Genomic DNA, 20,009 nt, shown 5'->3' with positions numbered 1-20,009 from the left:
AGTGCAAAAAAAAGTCTAAACTAATGCAAGTAAACAAAAGTAACCTCCTAAGTTTTTATTCTTTGAATGCGTTTGTGTGTCAAAAACATAAAGCATTTTTTAATGTCTTAATTTTAAATTTTTTATGTGGCAATGTTTTTTGATTGATTTTTAATTAAAGAAAAACATTAAAGGGAACATTTAAAGGACAATTTCTTGTTTACTGTCTTTATCAGCAGAGAGCAGCCTTTGTAGTGTTTGAAAGCTGGTGCATTAAAAATCAATTTCAAGTCTTCAAAGCTGTAAACTCTTGCTTGCTTTGTAGATATATACTGTTTTTAAAATCACTGGAAGCACAGTTGACAATTGAATTAAAACAAAAGGTAAATAATGGTTTCATGAACATTTGAAGGATTTTAATGTATTTTTAATAATAGCTACAGGAATTGTTTATAGAGACAGACGTGAATCACAATTTGTAGATTTAAATGCATAATTTGTTCCTAAAGACAGTTTTTTGTATTCTTTTATTAAGACAATTTTGTTTTAAACTTCTCTAGGTGTTATTCTGTTGTTTTTACTGAATACTATGATTCAAACAGAGAACATGTCAGTCAGTTTCTTTACTTACTATATTTCTGTCTCACTCTTTGCTGATTGCTAAGCAACCACTTATGATTGTTTAGCTACAAGTCAGTTAAAAAAAAAAGGTAAGCTGAAGTGGGCTAAACAAATGTTCATTAATTCTTAATGAAAATATTTAAATTCTATAAAATTTTAAAGGTAACAAAGAAAAGAACATTGTTTTAACAATGTACCTCGGATTCAGCACTTGAGTGACAACCAGCAGAGTCCAAAGTGCTTTTTTTGTGCAAATCTAGAAAAAAAACATATCCTTAGTCAGTGCATAAGTAATTTTGAGGCCTGTGGAAATGTACATATATATGTATAATTAAATTAATATTATTTCTTTCAGGGCAGGATCCTTAAAACACTTAATCAGTGATCATTTTAGCTTAGGTCAATAGAACCATCTAATTAAATAGATTATTTACAGGAGTGGCTGATGTGCACAAGCATGTGCAGAATTCAGCCCAGAATCTGTTAGTCTGTGTCACATGAACTGCTCCCTGTTGCTTCTCTCCTTTGCTTTAAGATCACTGCAAAGCTGCAAAAGCTGTTCATTTCACTTAGCCTTCAACTACATTTTCTCATATTCTGTTGAGATAGTCCTGATGTCTTGCTTTCTCGCATAGACTTGAGTAATTTGATATGCAGATTTGAAGATCATAAAAACAATCCTGCTTTGATGATCATGAGCCAGATTATCCAGCCACAGCTGTAAAGTACCAAGTGTGTTCTTTTGTGATCTCTTCATAGTTTCAGTGGATCAAATGTCAATAAGAATATAGTGGAATTTAGAGTGCTTGGGAAATAATGGAATTAAAAGCCTTTTTAAAATGACAACGACAAAGCCTTAGAAACCATTCTATTTCTAGGATACAGGCCAGATAATGTAACTGTGTGTACGAAAGCATATGTGGATATACACAGAAAAGAGAGAAGAGTGGAATCAAAAGAACCATCTAGAAGGAAAAAAGACATTATTAATGAGCAATGTGCATCTAATTTTTTTTTTATATTGTGTATGATCTGTACAGAGCTGTGTAGCAGTGTTTTGGAAGATGCTGTCAACCTGCACCTTTTGCTGCAAACTAGAAAGCATCAAGTTTAGAGACAAATGATGTTGTCATTTTTTTCCTGAGGCAAGAGTATAGGTAAGGAAGGATCTCATTTTCCACTTAATGATGGAATCCTGCTATCAAACTTCAGGATTGAGAGTGATGATTAAAAGGAGGTATAAGTCATGCAACATGTGAAAAGAAACCGCACTTAACTGATTCCATGGACCGTGTTAGTTATTAAAAACACATGATAATTTGCATCTCATGGCTCCAAGGCAAGAAATATATCAGTTAGCTTTGTAGCTGTTGGGTGAAAAGGAGGTGAAAACCAGATTTTTCTGTTATTTCTTTTAATATACAGTCTTCATTTTGTCTAAATCTGTACATGTATTTTGTCTATTTAAACCACATGTAGCTTCTTTTTCGGTCTAACAATCTATAGCATTGGAAGGGGAAGAAGCAACTGTATCAATTTATTTTATTATTTATTCATTGGCCACCACATATATGATCTTTCCCAAAAGTATACCTCTCATTATTGCAGCAATGTGATGGTAACAAAATAATAATTCCTTCAAGCATGGAATAATTAATTTTAAGTACTTTCCTGGGCTCATTTATTTCAAACAGGCTTTCAAAATTTTGAAGAAAACTTTAATTTCAGTTCATTTAAAATATATGTAAACCACACATAGTCTTTTCTTCATCCCCTGATACTGGCAAAAGAAACTTAGGAATGAGTATCTGGATTTCTAATTATGATCTACTGGTAAAGTAAGAGGAAACTGCTTCTATTAAACAAATGCAAACTTCAGGAATTGTGGTTAACAATGACAAAGATATTTAGATAAATTACTTGCAGTCATACTGGTATTGCTGATATCTGTGAATGAAGAAATAGGCACACATGTTGAATAGCCATGGGACGAGAAGACTTTTTTAAGGGAAAGTTTTTGTTCTGATTTAAGTTTTGGATTTTCTATAGTGTTTTATATTAAAGACAGTTACATAGTAATTTGGGTTAGAATGCATGCCCAGTTCCCCATCTCAAAACCCAATTTGTTACTACCTGTGGCTATTTCTGTTAAAAAAGAAACATAATTACTATGAGTCTCAGCAGTCTAAGAGTAAATTTTTGCAATTACAATACTTCCCCTGGGCAGATATATGAAAATGGGAGATTAATTCCTGCCAGTCTATTCCTTGCACATTCTTAGGGTTACTGTTAGCTTGGACTATCATTATATTGTTGCTGTTTATTATCCTGTGGTTAAGGTTAAAGAAACAATGCTATAAACCTTTAGGAATACAATGCTGTACCACTGCCTTGTAAAGTCCCTGTGCTGAAGTGTGACACACAGCATTCTAGGAGCACGATACTAATTCTATTTTCATGTAAAGTGAATGATTTTGCTGTTGATCTTAGCATAGTTTAGAAGGGTATTTTGTATTTCATTGCTTCACGCCTCAAAATATTTAAATAAAAACACCAAACAAACTAAAGTTTAATTTTTTTTAGGAATTTATCAAGACATTAGTAAAGCTTCATGTGAACTGAAAAATATGGTGGTCCCTTAGTATTTTATAGCTTTTGTTTTATTCCCAATAGCACAATGCCATGAAACACCAGTAAACTAAGATGGCCTGAAATTATGTAAATGAACAAATTCCCATGGAAATAATTCATCTTCTAGTGGGTTTTTTCTACCTGAAAACAAGTTTTGAGGGCATATGCGTAAAAGAATTGCACTCAAAGGCTGCGCTCCTGGAGATCACTCTTTGCAGCTAAGCACCTAACTCCATGTTTAATTCCAGTGAAGTTGGAAGTTGGTGTGGCTTCATGTGGGCTCATGATCCACCTGCAGGGAGCAGCATCAGTCTGTGTTACACATGATCTGGTTTGACTATTCAGGAAGAGTAGCATGAACAATCTTATTTTTTTCCTTTTTGCATGAGCTTTTGTTTGAAATTTCTTGAACTGCACCAGGAGTGTTTTCAATTCTTTTCCCACCTTGAAAGAAGCTTCCACATACGCATGCTTTTGAAAGTCGACTTGGGGATTTCTGTGATGTGGACATTATTTAGAGAAGGTTTCATTAACTATTTTCTTTGAGAGGTCATAAATAAAATTTTAAAATTAAAGTATATATGCATCTTTCAGTTGATGTTCAATGCATTCCACTTTGAAAAAAAGTGCTCACATACTGGGTGAGCATCCTGCTAATTAGATAGAGAAAAAGTCCATAATTTAATCCCTGTGTTCTAACCAACCTCTCAGTCAAATATTAGCATTCATGTTCAGTCACTCTATCCCTGTTGAAACTTGCAGCAGTGTCCTAGATATTGACAAACCAACACTAGTTCGGAACAGAAAGATGACTTTATCTAACCCTGTAATCTTTGCAGAGACTATATCTTATATGGATCTTCTTACTTTTACAGAAAAATCTGATTTCAGAGTCTTGATATGGCAAGCCATAATGAGAAGGGCAATCCAGAGCATTTTTTTCCAGTCTTAAGAATTTACAGGTCAAAGTCAGTCTTTAAATACCTATGAAGTTAGAGGTTACCAGTGGCGATCCTCAGATAAGTGGGTGTTGTGTCCTAGATGAGGTGATCCTATAAAGAAGGGTAGCTATTTTTTGTTTTGCTTGTTCTGAATCAGTTTAATATAGAGTCCTATCAGAAGACATTGCAGTAGGTTAACACTAAAGTGACAGAGTTGTGGATTCATACACACAGCCCTATATCAGAAAAGCCTTATATTTTCTGTCCAAGTCTACTTGACCACTGCTACTATACTCGTGGTGTAATGGTGTATTCTATCAAACTTTCCATTTTATGAGGTACCTCATCATAGACACATGACTGTTATGACTTTAAAATATATTTAGGGCCAGAACCTCTTCCTAAGTTTGTGCAATTCTAAATTATTTATCTTATGTCACAAATAATAAATCAACTCATCACCATTTTACTGTGGAACATCTCCTTGCATGGCCATGTGAGTCTGTAAAGCTTGATGATCTACTATTCTGTCATAAATTCAGCCATTATTTTGGCAGCATATTTAGTGGCGTGTCTTTTCCTAGTGCTTAGAGGAAATAATTATGCTAAGGTATTTGTGTGAAAGTAGGGCTTTGTATCTTGTCACAAAATGTTTAGAGAATACCTTGTTGGGTATTTTTAATAAAAAGTTGAAGTAAAGATTTGCATGACCTAAATAAGAAATTAGACAGAAAGTTATAATGTAAGTTTTAACATCTGTGATTTTCTTCTGAATTCCTAGGGAATTTAAGAGCATCATTCCTTTTCTGGTGCAGGTTTTTAGAAAGAGAAAAGGGATAAGGTGGCAGCTTTAAAGGAAAGGAGGTGATCTAGATTTACCCCTTTTTCTGATCGTCGCCTAGGAAGAAAGCTTCAGTGTTCCTCTTTGTGTGTGTTTTCTGTGCAGGCAGTGTGGCTTCAGAACCAAATCCTGCTCCATCTTTGTTGCTAATTTCTTTCACTCTGTAGGGAAGAAACGCAGAACTGGAATTTCGTGCTGCATACAGTGTTTGCTGCCCAGCTAATCACCTTTCCCCATCACTGCCATTACAAATCTGTTTAAATGCAACTTTCTTCAGCATACAACATATGTATCTGTGGGAATGTAGCATGCTATGTAAAGACTCACTTCACTTGTAATTGAAGTAAGCAGACTGATCCAAGGGCTATTGAAACCAGTTTGAAAACATCCATTGATTTCACTGGACCTCAGGTCATGGCTTGTGGGAGTTTTATTGTTGCCTTCAGTGGGAGTATGGGTTGGACATAAAAAGGTAAACATACTGGATAGATGTTAACACAAAGTTAACAGATTTTAAATATCCAGTGTCTCTGCTTTCTCCTTACTAAATATGATAAGTACAAAACAGTTTAACAGTGTTAAAAGGCCATAATTTGTTCTCCTTCTCCACCACCCAGTACTGCAGTGTTTATAAAGCTTTTATCTGTTTAGAAAACACTTGGGTTATGTTGCTCTTAGAAACAGGAAATAAGCAGTGGTAAGAATTGGACAAATTTCGTATGCCAGGAGAAGAAAATTGCACTGTAGAATGTGTAAGAAAGAAAGAAAGAAAAAGAAATAAAAGAGGGAAGGAAGGAAAGAAAGAAGGAAGGTCAGAAAAGATATGGCTGTTTTCATGCAGAAAAAAAGGGTTCTAAACACTTTTAAATTCTAAACAAATACTTTGATCATATCCTTAAATTTCAAGGCACTATTTAAAAAAATTTTACTTTAATTTTGATTTAAATCTTCCTCTAATTTCCAGACTTCATATTTAACATGAAAAATCAAAAAAAACCCCAACCTACAAATGCTATCAAAGATACACTCCTATGTGTATTGTTATTTTGAGTTCATGGTATGATATTCTTAGAATAAACTGGATATTGTGGTAAGTGCAGATTTCATTCTAGTTAGCTAATTGTAATTGAGTCTGTTATGCAGTAAACATAGTATCTGTTAGGAATACTAAGGTAGACTCAACATGGTGGGAGCCAAAGATAAAAGGAGCATTAAAGCGTTTCAAATTCAATCATTAGGTTTCATTGCACCCATCTGCTACCAGAAAATATAATGGGCAGCTTGATTCATTGACCTTTAACTGTCATTTTTGAACCATGTTTTTTAAATCCATATTTTCAAGTCAGACCTAGAGAGTTAATTTGATAAGAGAATACCCAGTATATTTTAATGCAATTACTTTTTTCTTTTTATTTTTTTTTAATATAATCAGGTTTAACGGTCTGTTGTATGTTCTGCTAATCCAGTGAAAGTAGTTATTTCTTACTGAATGTAGTTAAAAGCAACTAATGTTCAACTTCATTAAGGATTCTATTAAATAGAAGATTTGCTGAACTTCTACTATTTTTTAATGCATGAACTAATATCTCTTATTAACTATTTCTGGGGGTTTCTGTTACACTAGAATTATACTTACATGTTTCATTTCCACAAAGATTATATAGCACAGCACAAGGGCTAAATACAGATTGAAACTGTGGAGTGCTTTGTATTTTGTTTCCAAAATGTGTTTTATCTCTTTCCTTTTATTTTCTGAAGCAGGTACTAACTTGTGCGGGTGGGGTGAAGTGGATACATCTCTTAGCAGTTCTATATGTGTGGCACACAAGTAGACTGTCTTATAAAATAGCAGTTTTACTTAGTGAAAGCAGGAAACAATGTGATAAATGAGGATAATTTAATGTTTTCTCAGCAATGGCAAACTATTATACTATTGTGTCATCTGAACCTTTTGTAATGGAAAAAAGTGATTACATGTACTTCTTTACACAACAGGATAGAATTCCTGAAATATTTATGTAATATAGAGACAGATGTATGTAACCTAACCTTATAATCCCATTTCACAGCTTTCCCAAATACTGGGAAGCTCGATAAATGGGAAGCCGATTATATTGGCACTGTAACTCTATTAATAGGATTCGGATTTGCCTTATTGACAAGCCAGTACTGTTAATATGATCCAGTATATTAAATTGACAGGAAAACTGGAGCGATAGAATGTATCTACAGCCTAATTGACAGGGAAGCTCTTTCAAAAGGCTCTTAATGTGGTTTTTATTGACAGAGTAACTTCAGTAAGTACATATCATTGGTGAGCAGTGTAAATATATTGGATGCAACTGTGTTAGCAGATTCAGGTGTAGTTATTGTTCTGTCTTCCCACACTTCCATTTTTACTTTTGGTATAAGTTGTATGGAGCTCTCTTGTAAGGCCTTTATGAATGCCTCTTGTGGCACCAGTCTAACTGCACTGCTCACAGGCATTTGACAAGTTGTGAATTATTTTAAATGTGTTCATCATTTTAAAATGAATAGCAGCAGTGCAGAGCAATGCAATAATGTGTCATGAATTTCATTATGCTTATTTATTGACGCTGTGATAGTGCTATTGTACTTTCAGCTTGAGCTCTTTATGTGTTGTGATGTTTGGCACCTCTTCTTACATTCTTATCTTGCATCTCCTCCAAAAAGTAGTTCGACTTAAGAGCTTATATTACAATTCCTTTTTCCTAATCTCATTTGACAACTTTCCACATTTTCTTCTGAGATCATGCTAATTTCATTACATTTCGTGTTTCTCCAGTGAAAAATAAAATAAGGCTCAGAAATCTGAAACTTTTATAAAAAATCCAGCAATACGGAGTTTGGTCTGGAAAATCTTGACTCCTTTTTCAGTAGGAGAAAGTTTTGGGTTCAGCTTCCATAGTTTTTCTTTTTCATATCTTTCTTAGAGAGAGAAGTCTGACGTTAAACACACATCCTGCAATGGCAGAGGAGCTGAAGGCTTCTGTTGAGCTGACTTCCCTGCTGACAAAGAGACAAACTTATTCCTGAAATGCTTAAATCTTTTATTTCATATCAAAAATTCTGAGCAGGGTCTGGTCTCACCTCATCTTTTGAATGCCACTCAGGTCTACTTTTTTTACCAGGATCACTTAAAAATATGTCATTCTGTAGTGACCTTTTTAGCTTCTTCAGTCTTCCGACTTGGTGCAATCATCAGTGAGATGAGAAGAACCCTGTCTGGGCCTTGTGATTTCTAATCCTTGCACTGTGTTAAATTCCCACAGTCCAGGCTTTTGTCATCTTTTGTGTCTTGTGCATTGCAGAACAAACTCTTGTAAAAATTTAAGATGTAGTTGGTTTCATTAAGCCAGTAGTACAAACAACTGAAATAATCTACAATACCTTAGTATGACAGCTTAACCACTAAATCAATAATTTATTTTGGTAACAAATAAGGTACTTGGTGAGAGAAAACAGTGCACGGATTAGACAGTTAAACAGGGAGATCTTCATTCCTTTGCTTACAGGAAAGTATGGTAGTGTCTGTCTTCAGAGCTTCCCTTTTCAGAAGTCACTGTGCAATTGACTGAAGAGCTCAGGACCTGTTCCTGTCACAGTTTTGCTTTTCTCATTCCAAGAGAAAGAGAAAACACCAGCCACCAACCAACACTCTTTAATAAAGAGTACAGCAGCTTTGTGAACGGTATTGCCTTGCGCATCTGACTGTTTTTACTGGCCTGTGTTTTCAATGTGCTTTTGAAGAATGATACATGTCAGAAATTCACATAAACACTCTGTAGGACTTTTAACACCAAAATACACATTTGCAGCAAGTGTGAAACTTCCCAAATATGTACACGTCATAAAAATTATATCTCAAAAACATTTTCAAAGGGATGAGAGTGGAGAGCACATAGTAGGATAATATTTTTTAAAATAGCCTATTTAATTTTTTCTTGAAAAAGATAGAATAACTTATGAGAGGTTTATGGCTAGTTTTTGTTTTTGTTGTTGTTTGTTTTTGCTATTGGGAATGAATTTTCTTAATGAAGTAAACCTTGTGGAACCAAAAACTCCTATTTCAGGCTAAGTACACACACTCACTGGCAGTCTTGTACTGAGAAGTCTTTGTGAAAAATTGTACTATGTTGAACCCACACTGTTCCTAACAAAATGAAGACAATTGTCTGCTCTTTCAAAACTCGATTTGGCAGAATACAATTCTTTTGCCTCCAGAAGAAATTACCGTTATATAAAATCTTTGTTTCATGGGGGAAGGGTGAATACTTGGAATTCAGCTTTTCAAGAAAAGGCACAGAAAATGCTTGAGTTAGATATTAAGTGGCAGTCTGATAAAGGTGAGAGATGTTTCATTTCACTTTTGTGTTTAATGTTTAATTAAAAAGAAGTTAGAGTCAGCAAAGACATTTTGCTTTATTATAGTTCCAGGTATGAACACCTACATAAAATGGAGTTGCATTAAATCATTTCAGAAAATGTGATACTTCTTGGTTTAATTCTGAGAAAAAAATTTATGAATATTCTAGTTGTCTAATATTCTTAAATCTGATTAATGCCTAAGTCCTTTTTTTTCAAATTTTAGAGTACATCTTTCCCTTATATGACAATTATTTCTGGACATAATTTATCAAGAATACTTAAATATTGAATTTCTTTCTCTGTCCCCATCTTCTTTTTCTCACTCTTTTTCTTTGTAACCATTGATTAAAAAATCTTTTTCGTTAGACAGACCTGTTGAATTTCACACTCTTTAAAAAAAAATTCTCTAATTTTTTTCAAACAGTATGGAATACACCAAATATGGCTAGAAATCTTCAAAATTGTAATAAAAAAATTTTTATTAAAAAATAAAAAGAAAGAAAAAAATAGCTAGGAACCTCTAATTTTTAAGAGACAGTCTGCTTCTTGCAGGAATTCTTGAAAGCAGAAGCCTTTATAAGTCGTCTGCTGTTCTCTTACTGAGCAATAGTAGAATTTTTGAAATCTGATTGATTAATATAGTGCTGTAATTTTAATCCCAAATTAAAAAAAAAAAAAATAGTGTGTGCAGACCCACAGTAGAACTTCTTTATATTTATAAAAATAGCATAATATTTCAACAGAAGTAAACACATATACCTTATGAACATGAATTTATGAAAAGATAAAAAAGGGATGAGATTAATATAGCCCATTGCTAAAAATATTCTCCATAATTCATTGTATAATGCTTGGCCCAGGCTGGTTCAAACTGTTTCCAGTGATTAGGTTTTTACTTCTTTTTTTTTTTTCTTATGCGTTTATTTAAGGTTAATGGATCCTGTGAAGAATTTGTTTCTCATGCTCTGTTCTTGGCTATAATTTTTCATTTTCCTTTCTCTAAATTAAACTTTTGGATACCATAGCCATTCCAGAATTAATTAGTAGAAACTTAACAGTTGACTTTCAAACTTTTGAATAGTTTTATTTCTGAGTCTATAAAATTCAGTATTCGAAATACACCATGTGAGAGCTATACTTAGTGACAATTTTAGTTTATCTAGGTCCTCGTGTGGTCATAATATACAAGCCCTGAGAGGTTAATAGAATGAGTGGTTTTGTAGACAGCTGATGGCACTTGGACAGATACTCTACGTGTTTTTCGTGCAAACACTGGCCAGTTAATGATTTTCAAAGTCCCATTATTAGACTTTAGCAATTATATCATTGCATTTGAAATTTCATACCAGTAAATCCAACCAACTCATGTTGCCCCAAGAAGTTGTTGGTGTTCCATACCTGGAGGCAGTCAGCGCCAAGCTGGGTGGATCCTCGAGCAACCTGAGCTAGTGGAAGGTATCCCTGCCCTTGATAGGGAAGGGTGTGCAGAACTTGATGATATTTAAGGTCTCTTCCAACCCAAACTGTTCTATGATTCTATGAAAACTGTATTTTGCACAGGTTTAATTTGTCTCTTCTTTTATTTTCCTTCTCCTCAACTCACTGAAGTAAAAGGTAACAAAATCAAACTGTACGATATTTTCCGAATGGTAGTAACCCTTTCTTTTTAAATTTTGGCAGCGTTTGAAAAGTTCCCATGCATTCTGACCTCTTTTTAAATGGCTTTTTAAAATGAGCTTCATCTTCTGAGAAAACTGTATCAAATGTGTGTACAGAAATCCTGACATTTTTCTGCAACACTACACTAATGACAGAGTTCCTAAAATTTCACATTTAATCTAGAGCCACATATTAGAACAGATAGAAGAAAGTATTTGTAAAGGTCTGTTGTAGCAACTGTCAGAAAACAATATCTGTTGAATGGTTTAACAGCATACTCTCCTTGGAAATGAGTTGGTTCCACTAAGCTGTGAAAATGAGCTGTAAAACCAGGACCACTCCTCTAAGGCAGCTTTGGACAGTTAGGTTGACATCACAGACTATAATTCTCTGGTATCTAACTGGTTCTCTGGTCCTGCTACTGGAGAACCTGTGCTGTGGTAGCTGCTGACCTAATTGGTACCCCAGCCCTCAGCCTTGAATCACAGAGATAGAAAATGTTTCTTTACTGTTTAACTCTGGTAACTTTTAGAGATGGATTGTTCTTGGAGATTTTTTTTGGGAGGAGGGTGAGAGTGAGGGTGGAGTTTGTTTTATTTTATTCTTCAGGAGCTTAATGATGCTGTCATTTGGATAATTTTTTTTATTTATGAAGAAACTGCAATTCCATGCAACTCACTTCTGACATGATGCATCTTACTTAGCTTTAGTTATTGCACTGCACATCTTGCTGGTTGTCTAGATTCCCCTATGGCTATAATACTCCCCAGGAGTATTATGTACCTTACACTAGATGACCAAATGGGATATTTTGTATTTCTCTAAAGCACATTGAGGGATCTTAGCTGATTAGCTTAGAGCGGCTTTCTTCAGGTGAACTGAAACCTACCTTAAAACTGAAGGTCCAGAGGCTTGGTGATTTTCTTGTCCTAGAAGGGGCTGTATATCCAGAGAAGAACAAGAGGTTTTTGAGATTTTTAAAATAGCGTTAGTTTCTTAGAGTTACAGCTCTGCAATGTAAAGAAGTATAATTAATGCATGAGCTGGAATGTGTAATATCACTTCCATAAACATTAAAGTGTAAAAATTTTAAGTATATGACCCGTCACTTCAACTGAGATTACAAAAAAAAGAAAAGGTTTTAAGGGAGTTAGACATGTTAGACATTCGTCTCTCTCTCTCTCATCCATCGTGAAGCAGATGTTTACATTTCTAAGATTCCTCCAAGCTGCCAAGCCTTAAAATGGAATTTTTTTTTAATTATCACAATTTTTAATAGATATTTTCATACATGAAACAGTACTCCCTTTGCTGCCTGTATCTCAGAGTGCTGTTACATCTCAACATAAGCATCATACCTTCATAATTCATAGAAGGACTAATGCTTTTAGAGCAGAAAGAACAGTATTCAACTCCAAGCTCTGTGTCCGTATATGATCATCAAGTACTTAAATTTGTTCTTTTGTAATAATGAACTTGCTGCACCATGGCACCCACTTCATTGTATTGTGGCAAAATACAGTATGAAGGTAATTGGTCAAATTATTATCTAGTTAAAGGTCATTAATAATTACCATAAATACAGAATTTCTCAGCAGCTAAGATGTGGTCATAGCTTCTATTTTAAAATCTGTGTATTGGCTCATCCAGGATGTGTGAAATGTTTTTTTGCTATGAAAATGCAGAGACAAAAAGTATGACTGGTTCCTACAGTAGTCCAGTTTATAGTTAAGTTCTTAGCACCATCGAAAAGGAGGAGCTATAACTATTTCCAGAGCAAAAGTCTGACTTTTTTAATGGCAGAGAATAAGGCAGTTTAAAGCAGGCATTTTGACTGCCAATATCACAAAAAATGGGAATGTCGATTCTGGTAGCAGCTGTGTTTAGGAGACAGATGTCTTTCGTAAGTAAAAGCATAAGGTCAGTTTTCCTGGATATCTCTATTTGATATATTAGACATAGAAAACAGACATGAGTTCTGCAGTTTTAAATGTTTGTTCAGGTTGATAAGTACTGGACTCTGTCAGTGTCATAATGATTGTATATGAGTGTATATAGGTAGGGTCACTGCACAAAAGACAGATAGTAGCTTAAAACTTGTGAGAAGAAAAGAAACAGCAGAATTATAGCTGCTTCCAAAATATGATGTGCTGCATTGGAGAGATACAGATAAAAATGCTGAAATACTTAATCTTTACACCTCCTTCTTTTTTTTTTTGTTTTCAAAGTTTGTTTTTCTGACTTGATATATACTAAATGTGAAGATGAACTTTTACTCTAATTGCATATACTAAAGCTAGGATGGATGTGAACATAATGTGGGTTAAAATCTTATTTTTAAAACTAAAGGATTTAGAAACTGGAAGTACAGTGTACATTGACATACATGCTGAACAGAAGATGGTTCTATATTTTCCATCCCTTCTCTAAAACACAAAAAGACGTCCATGGTATACAAGCACATTTATTTCACAAGTCCCTTGGGAGTAACAGGTGTCTGCCTAATTTCTGCTGCAAACAGCAGTGACTTAAATTTTGGATAAAACTCTTTGCCTCTTTTCCAAGCTCAAATATTCCAACCATGAAAGTCGTTGCAAGTATTTCTAATTTCTAATTTCTCCTACTGATAAAACCAAAACAAAGACAAAAAAATGTGCAGGGGGTGGCAGGGATACCCAAATATCTAAGAGATCAGTCAGACTTGTGTAAACACTTGCTATGTGACACTAAACCTTGGGCCCTCAGCTTCATTAATTGAGTGCTGCCTGTGTTACGGATCCTGATCCGCTGGATGCTGCTGCGAAAGCCGGAGCTGCTGCGAAGCATAGTGGTGTGATGTGAAGTGATGCAGAAAACAGTAGAAGCTCTGTCGCTAGGTCAGCTGCAAGAAGAAGTGACGTGCGTGAATGTACAGTATGCGGAGTTTTCTGAATGATGCAGTCTCTCTTTCTCCCAAAGAACTTCAGCTAATGATACAAGGGGAATTCAGTTCCCTTTGGCAGGACTCCATGTTGGTCTGGATCCTTTTAATACTTCTGCTTCTACAGTTATTTGGCTCATGCTGCTAAAAATATACACGACAGGCTTAATGAAAGTATCTTCTTTTAAAAACTACTTGTCAACAGTGATCATTTAATGTTCTTGTTTGCATGTGTGGTTCTCATTATTCTGACATAGCTATTAATACTGATGAAAATTAAAGAGAGAAAATCCAAATATTTTTATATTTGCATTTTTCCAGTAGCATCTGAGAAACCCCACAGTTACTCAGCCATAAATTTTCTTGATTTTTTGTTTATTTTTTCAATTCAAGCGTAATATAGCAGTATACAGAGCTGCATTACAGCAGCAAGAGCTTCAGAATCCCAGTAGATGATGTAATTATGATTAAAAATTAGTATTATTGAATAATTCACTTTTTTAATATGCAAAAGCATTTTTTTCTCTCATTTTCAATAACCATCAGTCTTAATATCTATCTAATGAAAAAGCATAAACAGTGTCATCTGTCAGGTTACTAACAGAGAATGCCACTTATTGGAGCCTCATTGTTTACTTTAGCAGGTAATTTGTGGACCGGAATCATTTAATTGTTCTGAGCACATAATTACATGCCAGCATTTTCCAATTTAATTAAAATGTACAAATCTGAAGATTAAGGGAATTTTTGAATTATTAATCATTTCTCCTCTAGGAAATCTTGTTGCTCTGCAGGAGATTTGTCCAGTGTACAACTATACGTATTTTTTTCCTTCTCTTTCACAGACAGACAATTTTCCCGCAGAGCCCAATTACATGGGCAGCAGGCAGCAGTTTGTTCAAAGGTAAGGCCTATTAAATAACTTTCTTGGCTTCCCCATTTGCATTCTTGTCAAAATTGCTTTGCCAGAGAGTACAATTCAACTTAGAACAAGTAAATACAACTCTCTCTCTCTCTCTCTTTTTTTTTCTTTCTTTCTTTCTTTTTTTTTTTTTTTAATATATATTTCAGTAGCTCCACGTTCAAGGATCCAGAAAGAGCCAGCTTGAGGGACAGCGGGCATGGGGACAGTGATCAGGCTGACAGTGACCAAGACACTAACAAAGGCTCCTGCTGTGACATGTCTGTTAGGGAGGCACTCAAGATGAAAACTACTTCAACTAAAAGCCAGCCACTTGAACAAGGTGAGTGAAGCCTACAATGCTTACAGAAACATAAACTTTAAACCATCTTTATCAACCTATTAGTATTGCAGTTGTGGGTTATCAGGGAGGAATAGCCCACTTATAATATTATCACAGAAAACAGTAAATCTTGTCACTAGCCCAGAGCAAAGAACACAGGATCTTTGAGAATGAACATGAAATGAAACCACAAGTGTCCAAAGAAGATTAAAAAAAAAAAAAAAATTAGTACTTTTAAAAATGATTAGAATATATTCTATCTCCACTGGCATTGCGTGTGATTTATTATATAAAGTCCTTCTGTCAAAGTGTGATTTGGAAATTCAAACTAGACATGACTGCAACAGATAAAAGAATGCCAGTCATTTACATTCCTCATGTAGTTTGGAGAAGAGGAAAAGAAAATGCTTTGGATAGAAGACAAGAGTAAAAATTAATCAGAAGATGTTTTCATTTCATGGATGCATTTTCCTATTTGTAGTGTTGATTTCACAATTAAGAGTAGTGTGAGAAGTGTCAAATACTAATACAATCTGATTTTCAGTATACTTTCATTCACATTCCGTGAAGATACCAAAGATTAAGAGTGTCTGTGAAACAACTAAAATTACTTCTATCAGGACAATGACAATGCTCTCTGCCAACATTCATTCTGCCAAACAAGCATATTTATTTCCTCAAACTGTGTCCAATTCATTTTTTTCCCAGATGTGTTTTATCTAATTAGGAGGTCTATTTCAAAAGATACATTTCTTTTTTTTTTTTAAGCATCAGGCAGACAAAGCACTCTAGCATTCTCTGCCTTTTCTCTTTGCTTCTACCCCGTAAGCAATAAAGAAGTGCACTACTTAATTATTTTTAAATATTTTGTATGTTTCCCATTGTTTTACTTTGTTGTGGGGAAGGTGATTCACTGTTAGAGATAGTTAAGAAATTATAAAATCAGCCAGCCTTAATAAGAAGTTATATTTCTAATTAAGCAGAAATATATGATAAGCCTTTTAGTAGTTGTTGATTAATTGGACCTGGATTTTTTGCCTCTTAGCTTTGTCTGATCTGTAGTACAATCATCAGGAAATACATGTTCAACTTCATTTTTCTGATTATGTTGAGATTGCAATATAATTTTTGCAGTGTAGAATATTTAGAATGCTGCAATATAATTTATTCTGTGTACATTTGGAGGTTGACCTCATATGTGACCTTATTTTCCAAGTAATAAATGCCGGAAAGATTATTTTTTCCTGACCTTTTGCCACAGCAACTCTCTGCTTATAATTGGACATTGATCTGTATAAAGATGCAGTGCAGGATTTTTTTTAAAGAAGCTATTTGAGAGTGTGTCTTATTCTCTCAGTTTTGTGTGATAAAAAGACAAAAATTCTGAATTTCCATCTATCGAGTATAGCCATGAAAGAGCTTTAAAATTTTTAAAGTTTCACTAGGAAACTATCTAGTACTCAGATTAAAAATGTGGGGGTTTTATTTTAGAAAAGGACTGTATGGCCAGTGTTCATAATACTGCAGTTTGTCCAGCAGCATCAATTCTGGTCAAAATATATGCAGTCTAGTAAGCATATTAAGCCAACTCTTCCCATGGTTTATTTTCATTATAATTCAAAATGTTACATGCAGATTTACATTTGTCAGTATACCTGGATGAAGTGCCCAATTCATCAAGGAAATTTATTCCAACTGCTCCTATGAATTCCTTATGTTCTTAGTAAGCATATATTGAATTGTGGGTGTTAGGTATTGTCAGCCGCTGAACTACAGCAGTGGGTGTTTATGTGAATTTCTTTACTGAGGAAAAAAAATAATGGGGATAGAGAGATAAACTACTTTTTCTTTTTTAAAAAAAATTTCTTTTGCTCCTCCCAAATATAATTACAAATGGTAATGATATAAATTTGTTTACTTGAATGAACTCCTCCGTCTCAAGTGTGCTGTAATAAAATCATTGTCACATTATGAAAACTGAACCTGCATCAAGCACCTTATGGTATTTCAGGTCATTGCAGTAACAAATGTGGTGCTATGTGGTGTTCCCAATAAAATCAATGATTACTTGTCATCGAGCTTAGTATGATTAGGGGTCTTAGCCCAATGTAATTTTTCTATTTTGAAACAAGAGAAATAAAATTGCTTTCTCTAGTCATAAGCCAAGTTGAAGGAAGGTAAGAAATATGATATATGTGATTAGGATAGAAAAAGAATTGAATTTTTCTTTAGAGAAAAATTGTGTTCTCGGAAAAGGAGATGGAAAGCTTGCTATAAACAATTGTCTCCAGCAACGCCTGAAGCAATATCAGAAGTTGTGGTTCTGTCATCATTCTGGGTTGTATGCAGGGATAGGAATTCACTATTTGGTAGCCAAGTTCTAGGCTTGATTATTGTTGTTTAAAGATATTTAAAATACTTTCTCTTCTGCTATTAAAACAATACAATTATTAAATCTTCTGACATTAACGAAAAATTATTGGATTAGCTGTGAAGTCAGGATCTTGATGTGAGAGTCAATTTAAAAATGAGTTAGGTTTAAGTTTGACATATTCTTCACGTAATTCCAAACATTATTGGAACATGTCCAATTCTACACATGGCAGTAATAAGAATGCTAGTTGTACCAGTGTTTTGATGACAGCTTTGAGCAACTATAGCCTAGATAGTTGAAAATTAAAAGGCCATACTGAGATAAAATGTAGGTTGGTAGCGCTACAGCAATTGTGCATCTCTCAGTAACAGAGAAGTAGGAAATTTTATGAAAAAAATTTTGTAGACAAGATGTCTTCTGATTTCAGCATGGGATAGGAAGCAATCAAGCTTACTTTATGATTTTAATTAAATTGATGAAAACAGTGAATGATAGAGCCTGTCAGTTTACTACTGAAATAGTTGATTTCAAGGAAAATATATTCAGATAGCAAGTTTTGTCTGGTAGTGATTTTAAACATTTTCACAAATAAGAAAGACAACGCAAATTATTAATTAATGTAATTATATTATATTCTATAATTAATTTAATAATTAATGAAATTATTATGGAATGGCCTTAATGGAAGGAAAGCAGAAAAAAACCCCAAACTTTAAAAGTTATACGATAGTAAGTCTTGCGTTAAAATAGGCACGTCCCACTTTAGTTATCTCAGCCTTATAGTCTCTTGCTGTGATAGCTAAGCCACTTTCTGCATAAGAATATCTAGCTGTTTCTTAAGCTTACTTATGCTATCTTAATCAGCTGTCTTACTAAACAGCTTGCTCCATATGCCTGCTACTCTTTTAACAGAATTGTTTGGGATAAATTTGTTTTATTTACCTGTCTTTTTTTCCACTTCTGTTGCTGATACTTTAAACCCTATCACTAGTTTGGACAGTTTGAGATCACCCTACTTAGAAGTCTTATAAGAATTAATAGTTTTAAACACATCTGTCAAATTGCCTGTTTATTTCGCTTGAAGTAGTAGCATGTAATATTCACTTTTTGCATTTAAACAACAGAGTAATTGTTTTGTTTGGTATGGTTTAAGAATCAGAACAATAATCTATAGTTCTTTAAAAGATATCCAAAGCTGAAAATTATATCATAAACCATAAACAATAATATCTACAAGGGAGCAGTAAGACAGTGAAATGTTAATTTTATGCTTTTCTGAGTGAGTCCTGCATATGCTTACCTTATAATCAGTAAAAAATACAGAGTTATGGACTTTTCTATAGTTACTCATAAATTATTGTCTTTGTTAGATTTTCCCAGGAATTTTTACTTTCCTTTTCTTTTCTGTTTTTATTGCTGTCTGTGTTTTCTTGTTCTAGTGTAAGTCTACACTTTCATGTCTTTGTCAAAAAAAACTTCAAGGGATCAAATATTTCCAAATTCAGTAGCTTTGTTGAATTTTTGCTTTATCACTGTGCGTTGCATCTTTCTTTCAACACAGTTTCTTGCCATTCACACCTGCATCCCATAGAAGAGCCATTTCTGCATATGCTGTTGCCTCAATAGCGTGGATCCTGAGAATAAAGAAAAAAACAGAGGCGGCTGCTTGAAGGAAGGGTAAAAGGAAACTCTTCAGCGTAGTTGTCATCTTCTCCTTTAGGACCAAGATTGCCCATCAGGCTTCTCTGTAAAACAGCACCGTTTTAGCCTAGGGTATAGTTACTAGTATAAAAGGAATTTAATGTATCTGCATGAAAAAAAAGTGATAATAAGTGTAACTTGAAAATATAATAGCTTTCTTCATCATAACAAAAATACGTTTGCATCACAACTGAGGCAGATCTGCATGCAAGTTTTAGGAGTAAAAATTATATCAGTGCTAGAGAATCTCTGTGAATACTGTTTGTTATCCCTTGTGTTTGCCCACTGAACAAGTTCACATAAGAAGTGTGTAGTAACTTGTTCATTTGTAGTCTCTATTTCTAAACAAGACTGATCCTAAAAATCAAATATTCTACATTAGCCATCTGTAGCAGAGCAGAAACTACAAAAAATTTTTACCAAGATTTTTCTGGACTATCCATTAATTTTCCTGGCATAATCTTGCTCGAGTCTGTTGGATAATTAAAATCCATTCTGTTTAACTGAGTTAGAATCAGTCTAGACTGATAGGTCCAGAAAGTTCATCAAGCACATTTCTGCTGTCTGACATCATCACCAATGCTTTCTATGCCATTGGGGATGATGAGTTCTTTATGAATACACCAGCTCAATGAGATAATAGAAAAAGAAGATTGTGGAGAAATATTTCTTTTCAAAGTTTGCAAAACTGGTGATGGCCACTTCTGAG

General features: G+C 34.2%; 1 protein-coding gene across 1 annotated transcript in view; it reads left to right on the top strand.

The window, feature by feature from the left end:
• The window catches only part of PCDH17 (protocadherin 17), a 100,658-nt gene that overhangs the window by 24,342 nt on the left and 56,307 nt on the right, over positions 1–20,009 (top strand). The window contains exons 4-5 of the mRNA XM_017733653.1: positions 14,827–14,885; positions 15,053–15,225. Of these exons, the coding sequence (XP_017589142.1) occupies positions 14,827–14,885; positions 15,053–15,225 (232 nt within the window). The remainder of the gene's footprint in view (positions 1–14,826; positions 14,886–15,052; positions 15,226–20,009) is intronic.

This window comes from Corvus brachyrhynchos, unplaced genomic scaffold, assembly GCF_000691975.1.
Source record: "Corvus brachyrhynchos isolate BGI_N302 unplaced genomic scaffold, ASM69197v1 scaffold202, whole genome shotgun sequence".
NCBI lineage: Eukaryota > Metazoa > Chordata > Aves > Passeriformes > Corvidae > Corvus > Corvus brachyrhynchos.
This window is presented reverse-complemented; position numbering and strand designations above follow the sequence as displayed.